Source organism: Corvus brachyrhynchos, unplaced genomic scaffold (assembly GCF_000691975.1).
Source record: "Corvus brachyrhynchos isolate BGI_N302 unplaced genomic scaffold, ASM69197v1 scaffold17, whole genome shotgun sequence".
Classification (NCBI taxonomy): domain Eukaryota; kingdom Metazoa; phylum Chordata; class Aves; order Passeriformes; family Corvidae; genus Corvus; species Corvus brachyrhynchos.
In genome coordinates, this window is record NW_008240046.1 from 7,938,521 (window position 1) to 7,949,514 (window position 10,994).

At 37.5% G+C, this 10,994-nt stretch overlaps 1 protein-coding gene across 1 annotated transcript; it reads left to right on the forward strand.

The window, feature by feature from the left end:
• Positions 1 to 3,294: 3,294 nt before the first annotated feature.
• LOC108449167 (exocyst complex component 1-like) lies at positions 3,295 to 7,676 on the forward strand. The gene is made up of 2 exons (XM_017744662.1): positions 3,295 to 3,445; positions 5,251 to 7,676. Exons 1-2 carry the CDS (start codon positions 3,344 to 3,346, stop codon positions 5,512 to 5,514), a joined length of 366 nt encoding a protein of 121 aa, XP_017600151.1. The 5' UTR covers positions 3,295 to 3,343; the 3' UTR covers positions 5,515 to 7,676.
• Positions 7,677 to 10,994: the final 3,318 nt, after the last annotated feature.

Genomic DNA, 10,994 nt, shown 5'->3' on the forward strand with positions numbered 1-10,994 from the left:
TTGACACTAGCGGAGGAACACGACATCTGCCCAGCAGCTGCGGGCAATGCTCTGGCCGTGGCAGTGCTGTGAGCGCCTGAACTGCTCTGAAAAGAGCAAACCCTTACAGTAGTTCTAATCAGGTTTTCCATAGAAAAGTGTAACAATGCATTAACATTGCAGGAAACATTTGTACTTTTTTGCACTATCCCTCGTCTTTGTCTAATGTCGTGCATATTGTCTCTATGACATTTTGAACAACAAATTTTGGTTTAAATAAATACACATTGGAGTGAGTAATTAGCACAAACTTCGAGTAAAACAAGATTGCTTTAAGTGGTAATTATCTGGCTACTTTCTAAATTTCTTTTCAAGTGAATAATCTGTTTCATAGGGGTTTTAGATCAAGGTTTCAGAAAAGCTGGCTTGTTGGGGTTTTTAAATTATTATTATTTCAAACCACTGGAAGATAGTAAAAAGAGAAATGTCATCTGTAAGTAGTTAGGTTGAAGTGAATGATTCTTTCAGTCTGTTTCCTCTTCAGGTTCAAAATACATATAACAGGTAGAAATAATCTGCGTGCTTCAGACATAGATTGGGTTGGCATCCAATATTCTATGTTCATTATCTTTCTAAATATCTGAAGTCCTTAGAATACATGAGCTGTTTTGCAGATTATTGGAAACCCTGACCCAGCTATGTTCCCTGTACTCCTATAATTTTGGTAGAACAGGCTTTGTATTTTAGAACTATAAGAACAATTTAAAGGAATTAATTCCTGAATATCATAGGGCTTCTAAACATACAGAAATACCAATCTCATTCATAGTTTATGAAACTGTCCAGTAGAAGTATGATTAGTTGCATGTGGTAGATCTATAAGCAGTTCACTGTGGTGAAACATCCAAAAAAGGAGAAATAACATCATGCACCTTTAAAATCTTTACTAAAAATTTCTCTTTCAGGTAGAGGAGAACAAACCATTAAAGAAAGCCTCTAATCAGATTTACTGTTTGGAAGTCTCTAAAGATATAAAGGAAAATTCACGTAGAGTACTAAGAGTAGGATCTCTCCCACATCTAATATTAAACTCTCTTAATATACTCAGGCACAGTCGAGTAAGTGGTGAGTAGAGTGGAAATCTGATTCTGAAAGATGGGTTGCTTCTAGCTGCCAGCAAATACTGTGCTCTGCAGTGATTCTGTAGGATCAAAACACATTATCTAAAATCTTATCCCTGCAATGCAACCTCTGTGTATTTCTGTTGATTTCAAATTACCACAACAAAAAAACAGGAAAAAAAACCAAACAAAAAACCCCAACCAACCAACCAAAAAAACCCCAGTCAAATTATAGGCAAAACTTCAGTGGTCTATGCCTTTTGAAATGTGTGTTACAACAAAATCCTGGTGTGGGTAACTGAACCATCTTATTTTTGTGCCATATGGGCAACACTATTTCCTTTCCTTTTCACAGTAGCAAGTCCCAGTCCTTGCATGAAGGCAACAGTATTCTTTCACGAAACAGATTATAAACCCTAGAAGAATGTAGAGCTGAAATGCAACCCCGTTCAGGGGTTATCACAATCCGGTATTGGTATACCCAAGAAAGAATGGTGGGGATAACATTTTATTGTCCTACAGACACTGAAAAAGGTGTTTAGTCCATGAAAGTCCTTAGGAAATACTTTGTGCTCTATGAAGGTATTGCTATAGCTGTACCCTCCTCGAGCAAAGCTTTTAGAGCTTAATAGAATGACATGGTAGATCTGAACTCATGCTCTATATAAAAATAAAATTCTCTTTGGCTCTTTTAGCTGGGAGCAAGATCAAGCAGTATGTAAAATGCAGGAAAATGAATTTTTTTTTTCTTAACTGAAAATAGCACACCTAAGTTTCACCACTAGGTTCATTATGCCTTACACCTGTGCTCTGTCCTTACGTCACAGGATTTCTGTTGTCGGAGGGGTAGAGCAGTGGCCGTGTGGGGTCCTGGGGGCCCCTACAACATCCCTTTGTATTTTTGAGAGGACTTGGGGCTTGGGCTTGCTTCCTTTTGTTATAACTCCGAGGGAGACAACATATTCCCTTACAAGCTAGCAAACCAACAAACAAAATGGGTGAAACTGAAAGTATGAAGAGAACTTCCTAAGATTACTCTGCTAGATTTGCTTGCAAATGAAAACCATTGTAATTTCTCCATAGAAGATAACACAGTAGTGGTCTTTTGGTTAAAAATGACTGAGCAACTATGATTGATAGGACTAGGAAAAAAAAAAGTGATTTGTATTTCCCAGGTAGGGAAGCTATAGGCTGAGAGAAATTATGATCAATTAATATATTTTTCCACTGTTTTTCTTCGCAATCGATAAAACCACATATGCCTTACATATATACTTTGTTGTTACTTAACCATTTTCTTATAAGAAGGTGAAAAGTAAGAGATGTTTTAACAGAAGGAAGGTAAAACCAACAAAGTTTCAAAACAGGGTAGTATTTAGAAATAAAAGAATTTTGCTCCCGTGTTCCTAGCCTCATGCTATGGTGTCAAAATGCTCCTGCCAGATGTAGGTGACTTCTTGACCATAACTTGGGCTACCAGATAGCTTGGGAATGTTGCCTGCCCTGCAGCCATCAGCAACTGGATGTGAAGGAGATTGTTCAGGCTCTGGTAGTTTTCACACTCATAATTGTCTGTTACAGAAATCCAGTCTTCTACTCAGCACTCAAGGTAATCAATTAATAATGGTAGTTATTGCAAAAAGCATCTTCATTTTCTTTTTAATCTTGTTTCCTGCCTAAGTTGGAAAACAGGAATTTCTATAAATTTAGCACTGGACAACTGGAAGCCTGAAGAAAATTTTCAATGTTAATTTCATTAAGTGGCCTAATTACATATTATATAGGGAAATAAGAGTTTTGCTTTTAAAAAGTAATGGCTTCATAAGAGAACTTCCTTCGAAGAATGGAAAATAGAGCACAAGTCATGCAAATACAGAACCTTGGCAGAAGTTTTGCAATCTTCTAACTGTAGCACATCAAAAAGACTCCCTCTTGAAGTAAGTAGGATAATGCAGACCCAGTGCCAGCATGAGGCTTTCATTGCACTGCTAGTGAATTCACATGAAAGGCTTTTGAACAGACAAGACTCCCTCTTCACAGGGTGGGTAAGGTAAATCATAAATCTACCTAAAGCTGACTGGTTTCTTTCTGTTGTCATGACTGACAACATTGCACTATTCCTACTACCTAGGCAAAATAAAACTATCAAGTCCAGTATCATCATAACTTTAGGAAGTACTTGCTTGCATATCTAAACTATTTTTTTTCTTGCAGTAAATAAAAGTAAAGAAGTAGAAATATGTATGGTTAAACACTGGCGAGTGGACCGAGAGGAGAAATATGAAGTAGTTGAAAAGTGGTTTTTGAAAGATCTGGAGATGATTGACGGAAAAGAAGCAGATACTGTAAGTGTTACATTATGCATTATGTACATAGAGAATAATTTTCTTCTTTTGCAATTTGGGATACGAGTATTAAAATGCATTATCTGAAAAATAAAGTTATGTTACCGAGGAATTTTGGCTTTATTGCATGTGAGAGTCTCCACATCACATTGCACTGTTGCAGGGGAAGAGGAAGGCAAGATATTTTTGTTGATTTGTTTATTATAATAGTCTTCATCTCTCTGGTTGAGACCTGAGGCAGAAGCTGGGTGTTTTCTAAATTGGTCATCCTATCTGCTAATAAAAGTTCTCCATCTGCAGCTTCCAGTGTAAACTGCAGTTAACGTAATAGATTTTAGAGTGTATCTGAAAACAAAATTTCATTTAAAAATTTTATGGAGACTGTGACCCTGTCATTTGAATGTATGAACCTGTTCTCTATGTGACAAAATCAATCTATAAAATATCATGCAAGTGCATGATAGCTCACAAAATTGTGTCTTCCACATAGCTTAATCTCACATTACTTGCATCAATTCAGTATTTGCCCATTTGTGTGTGTAAATATGATCTAGCTTTGGCTAGATCTGGCTTACCTTGCTGCTAAAAAAGCACTGATCTCTCAGATACAATTTCAGAGGGTAAAATGAGGCTGCAGTAGTGCAATACGGAACAACACCAAAACTAGAATTAAATCCTATTCTACAAAAGCTAGAAGAATATGTTGAGGATAGTATCTTACTGCATGTATGATAAGACGTTTTAATAGCTGTCTCTGTATAATAAATGTAGTCCAGAAGTACTTTTATTCCCTTTGAAAGTGTTTTCACTAGCATATGTAATCTGAACTCTATTTTATGTTCACTTGAAAGAGAAACCAAGAGTCCATGAGAAATGTTTCAGAGCCTTGTTTCAAGGAAAATGACAAACTGGGGTTGTTCTTGCTCTGTCCTGTGCACATAGCCCTCAAGGTCAAAACTAGGAATGCAGGAGACAGGGTGAGTGAACTCAGCTCCAGAGTACCCCTTCACCCTGTGAGCTCTTAGCAGTTTAGGCCCGAGGGGGGGAAAAAAGACAAAACTAATAAGCCTTTACATCCCTTCTCCAAGTTAACTATCTTCTGGAGACACTCCTGTCTCTTCCCCAGACAAGGAAGCCAGAGGATTTCCTTATCACTTGCTGCATGAATTTAACTTTCTTCTGAAGCGTTGTGCTAAAACAGTCTTCAGAAATGATTCAGCCTTTCACAACCGGGATGATCAAAATCTGTCTCATTTTTGATTAAAGAAAAGCCTAAATGAACCTCAAACTCATGGGGTAATTAACACTGCTATAAATATTCATAATAGGTATTCATATCCATAGAATTTAAAATAATTTATCTGCTGGTAGGATTAATTGTGTCAAAGAGCCAGAAAGCATTAAGAAATACAACTAAGGCAGGAAGGGCAATCAATATTCTTCTTCTCCCACAGTCATAGACAGTTATAGTCCAAGTCAAGAGCTTTTCATGTACTGTGTTTTAGGCAACACAACAGATTGATTCAGTTCAAAACAAGACTGTACAATCCCAATAAAGTACAGCATATTGCTTGACCAAACTTGGAGAATTTTACTCAGAAAAACTCCCAATGACAAAGAGTTACAGCTGCTACTTTTTAAAATTTTAAAAGACCCTTTAAGATGAAGAGCAGAAGTATTTGAAGTCCTTTAGAGCCCATCATACAGAGAAAAGCCCTGCAGGTAGCTGGGCAGAGAACAACAAATTGCAATTCTAACACTGTAATATGTGTAGTACTTTCATTCTCTCTCAATTTTTTTTTTAGGATAATCCATATTTTGATATGCATTTCCAAAAAGTCTACAATATGGAAGCATATAGTTGTGCATCTAAATACACCTTTGCTCGAACACTAAGCAACCTGAATGCGATGTACCTTAAGAAGGACTTCAAGATTGTCAACTTTGATGACACCTACCTAAATGATGATTCAATCTGGTCATCCAGCAATAGAGATTTTGTAGTAGTTATGAAGGTTTGCTTCTATGCTTTCAGCCTTTTATGTCTCTCCCTCTGTCGTTTGTCCTAAAGATGTGTTTTCTAACATTGAGGTGACTGGTTGACTTTCACTGACCAGCATTTCATAAACCATCTGATCAAAAAGTTAGTAAGTGATATGCAGTGTCTCCTTTTTAATGCTACACGTAAGTAAGAAGTGGAGCATACTTTTTACATAAATAGTTGATAATTCATTTATATATGTTAGGAGGTCTTCACTCTAGCAAATACTTATATATACAAGAGACTGGAAACATAGAACCAGTAATTATCATGGTCAGTGGTGATTGCTTATGTAAGCAGAATTCAGCATTTGCTTATATGTTCATGGAGGTATAAATTATCTTTCACTAATAACTCAAAATACTTTTACAGCATTAGGAGCATTAACAGTTAGTTTATATCCTGGAAGTAGAAAAAAGAAAGGAATCAATTGAGTTCTGTATGAGAATGATGCACATTTCTATTTCCAAATGTGTTGAAACACAGAACTCCGTTAAAGAGATCACACCTACATCCCTACAAGAATCCAATTCTCATCCTGATGGATAGGAGTACTGCAGTCAGGTACCACGGGACCAACTTTTCACCTATGCAGCTATACTATTTTTCCCACAGAACATTTAGTACTTCCTCTGGCCTTCACGTTATTTGTGATACTGTCTTAGAAAACAAATGTTCTTAAGCAGCATTGCTTTATTTGTCAGACCTTTCAGAACTTCCATGTCATTAATGTCTCCTTTCTTGCCCTTCATTGCTTATGAACAGGCGTGGTTAGGGAAAAGAAATTGTCTCTATCTCTGAACCAAAAGATAAGAAAATACTATGTTAACAGTAGTAGTTGGCTACTAAAGGTACTTTGTAGGCAAGCGATAGACTTTTCAAAATTCATAGAATTACGAGAATTATTTTCACTAGTTTCTAGCTAAGCGTAAGCATATTCAGTGCACTGCTTAAAGGCACACTAGTACTTAGAGCTACATTTACCAGGGGGTGGAGTCTAGTTTGGAATGTCTCACAAAAAGTAACATCTGGACTTGTGATAGCAGTATACTACAGTAGAAACAGAGGATAAGTTGCAGCTGTGTTGAACAGAAGCTGAAGAGAACAATCTTAATGATAAGAAGCATAGTGTTCCTGCCCAGTGTCAGTCAGCTACATTAGCTGGCTGTTCATCCCATAGTCAATAAAGAAGTGCCAACCCAAAGAAGCTCACTCAGAGAAGCTTCTGATCAGAATGTCCTGCAGAGGAAAATTAGCTTTCTCCTTTGGCAGCCAAGAGAGTACAGGAAGGCAGGCTGTTGACGAAACTGGGTGTGGGGTTGGAGCTGAGTGATGTCAGCTCCTAGTAAATCAGAGGCTGATTAACCAGCACCTGCCATCTCTAAAATGGGATAGTTGTGCAAGGGTACTGTGCTATACTGTGGCTTGTACTTAGCTTTTGTCTTTCATGTGAACTCCCACCCTTGAAAACATTTCTGTAAATGTTGTTTGGATTCAAAATTGAAATAACATCAAGTAAGTGAGAATATATTTGAAAATCTGTAAAATGTACAGCTTTCTACTTTTTAAATGTTATCCTATTGTGTGTATATAGGAAAGCCCATACCTTCAGTTACTTAATATTTGGAAGTTAGATATTTATTCTAGTCATATATTGTAAATTACATTTGTTCTAACAAAGAACTTAGTAATTATTACTGTAGTAAGACAGCTGTGAGGGCAGTTTATGTGGGCAACACAAATCCTCTGGAATTTTTAAGGACTTAAGTCTTAAATTTGCCACCTAAATACTGTTAGAGAGAAGGATTGTAATTTTAGTGATTGTTTGCATGATACAGTTGCTCTTTTGAGAATGTCTTTGGGATAATCCAGTGCAAGTAGGTGTGCTGTGACATTTGAGTATTAGCTACAAGAAATATTTACCCAACATCCAGCTTCCACAAAATCATCTAATATAGAAAATATAATTCATGCTACTGTTATCTATGATACATTGTCTTGTTTGAATTGCGTATTGATTGTTGAGGTCACAATGTTTTCCATAATATTTACAAATTCTTTGCTTAATAGGCACAAGGAAATGTTTTCTGGGTGGAAAAGCTTTCATCATTCATCTTGTAATAAAAACATAGAGCTCTAAAAACGAGCACTTCAGAAAATTCTTTTGAAATAAAGTACATGTATACTGAATTCTTGCCCAATAATTGTCTGTATCATTTTAGAAACTGATGACAGGTAAAAGTTACTATAATGTTCAACCATATTTAATGGACTTTCACCGGTAGTTTATACATTTTTATTCTTGTGCTATATAAACATTTGATAGACTATATTGGAAGACACAAACCTGCATTTTATGTGGAAGAATATGCAATTAAAATCTCTCTGGCATTTCTTCTGTCTGATAACATAGTATTTCAGACATTCTTCACTGAGCAATCAGACTGAGCAAAAGGAATGGAAAAAACAGGGACATTCATTGTCTATGTCAATTATTTCAGTTACTATCAAAAGGAAGAGCACTTTAAAAGATCTTTGTGGACCTAATCTAGGGGCTCTTTAGTTTCACAGTTCACTTACAGTTCTCTATAAGATGTCAACTACCAAGTGTAATTGCCTAGTTGTGCTATGGGAAGTCTGAGGGACACTGTCACTTTGTGGTGAGCATAGCACAGCTGCACCACAGGACACAGAGAATATGCTGAATTATAAATGGAAAAGACCCAACAGGATAAATAGCCCATCTTTCAGTTAATGCAGAATTATTTCCTACATCACATTTCCTGACCTTGGATAAATGGAATGTAGTTTGAAATACAGTATCTGGGGATTCATCTAGTTCTCCTGGAAGCATTCTCCAAAATTGAATAGGAAGAAACTTAAGGGAGTAAAGGATTAACACAAATGCACCTGTAGCATTCCTATAAAAGGTTTCAACTACACGATGTACACGATGGAATGAATTAATATGTGAGATTGTGGATATAATGCAGATTTTCTTCAGAAGACAGTATCCCGTCAGTTCCAGAGTGAAGAAAATACATGGCAGCCTGAAAAATGAAGAAGAGTGATCATAAGCAAACAGAAATTCATGCTCACATAAGAGGCAGAAAGAGAACAGAAGCTGTCATAAAAGACAGGTGATTTTTTAAATCTATATCTATATTTAAACACTTTAACCAACATCAGAATTATGAATACAGGGAAACCTATGACAATAGAATTTATTTAAATATTGTATTTATTTAAAGTAGAAGTACTCCTCTCCTGTGGGTTTATTTTTTGTGGATAACTAATCTTTTCTTGCATCTTAAATTAAACAAATACAGATCAGTGCAGAATTTTAAAAATAGTTTTGGAAGTGAAACAGAACAGGGAGCCTGTGCCTTTTATATTTTTCATACTTCTTCTCCTTTGTGTTTTGGAGTCACACACATACCAACATACTTCTTTCCAACACAAGCCTATATTGTTTTCCCTGTCATTTACCTATTTCCCAATACCTTCAGCATATAAATCTTTTTCTAGTAAAGTGAGTGATTGTATTACATAATTTTTAGTACGTAATTTAAGACTATTTTGTCATGCCTTAAAGTCAGTATTTGAAGATCACACGTCCTTTGTACAGAGCATCTGTGGAAAGCTGAATTAGGAGGGGAGAGGATGGCACTGTGCATCTTGGAAGATGATCTATGTCAGTTTTAATGTGTAAACACATTTTAGCAGTAAAAAGTGCATTTTGGTGTGGTTTCTTTTTTCTTTTAGCATAATTAAAGCTGAAAGATAGGAAACTAGAGGGTTCCGTCTAATTACAACAGCTTTATGAAATCTTGTCCAATATTTTATGGCTGCCTTGTCCAGTCTTTATAGATCTAGACAGAGACAGTCACATTTTGTGGCTGAATTGAGAAATTACCAAACTATAACTTCTATTTTAACCATGGCCCTCATAAATGATATATTATAGAACTATACAGCCTGTTGTTTTGTAAGTCAGAAAATAAAAGTACATTCAGCAAGACTTAACTGGTCAGTCATATTTAATCACTGAATATTCTGGGAAGGGACACGCAAGGATTATCAAATCCAGCTCTTAAGTGAATGGCCCATATGGGGCTCAAACCCACAACACTGCTGTTAGCACCATGCTGTAATCAACTAAGCTCATCTAAATTAGTACTTTCAATCAAGTGGAAATATGATACAGGAATTACAGAATCACAGTTTTACCTGTTAAAAATCCACTATTGGCAATTTACAACAATCTCTTGGAAAAGATGTTTTCTGCTGTTCTTTATTGGTCATGGCCTGACAAATACATTTTATCAGCTACACACTAATGTGAATACATCATATACAATTCAAGTAATCTGGAATGATTTCAGTCTGGCCTTAACTCTGCACTCAATTACACCAACAATCCTAAAAATTAGGTAAGTGTGTTGATCCTGTGGAGAACTTCTATCACAACAAAGTTTGAACTGGAAGGTAGTTCCAGTTTTCACAGAATTCAGCAGTGGCTACAAGTAGCTATAGCCAATTTGGACATCAGTTCTCATAGTTAGATGCCAAATCCTAAATATAGTCCCAGCATAATTTTTCCATCTGGATTATCACTGACATTGAAGACTGTTAATTAGTCCAGGCCTTTCTACCTAGGAGCAAAGCAAAAATCTGAATGCTGTTCACATTCTGTGAATATGAGCTGAACGTGAGGCAGGGTGTGCCCAGGTGGCCAAGAAGGCCAAAGGCATCCTGGCCTACATCAGAAACAGTGTGGCCAACAGGAGCAGGGCAGTGACTGTCCCCCTGTACTCAGCACTGGTGAAGTCTCACCTTGAGTATTGCATGCAGTTTTGGGCCCCTCACTTTAAAAAGGAAATTGAGGTGCTGGAGTGAGTCCAGTGGAGGGCAACAAGGCTCATGAAGGGTCTAGAAAACATGTCCTGTGAGGAACAGCTGAGGGAGCTGGGTTTGTTTACCCTGGAGAAGGCTCAGGGAGGACCTCACTGCTCTCTTCAACTCCCTGAAAGGAGGCTGTAGTGAGGAGGGCTTCAGTCTCTCCTGCTGTGCCTGCAGTGAGAGGACCAGAGGAAATGGCCTAAAGCTGAGATGGGGAGATTCGGGTCAGATGCTAGAATTTCTTTTTCACTGTTAGTGTTGTCACGCATTGGAATAGGTTGCGCAGGGAGGTGGTGGAGCCAGCATCCCTGGATCTGGTACTGGGTGACAAGGTTTAGTGGTTTAGGGGTTGCAGTGATAGTGCTGGGTGATCGGCTGACTCGACGATCTCAAAGATCTCTTCCAACCTGGCTGATTCTATGAAGTTACGTTAATCCTGATGCTGTTGCCAAATGGAATTACAGCATGTAGTCAGAGACGGAAATTGTAATTCGAAATTGAGATGGTGCGACACTGTAATGCATCTTTCAGCGCCAGGTTTACCTGCATTTGTCCCGGGGCAGCCCCAGCCCCCCCGGCACCGCGGCCCCGCCGCCCCCGCAGAGC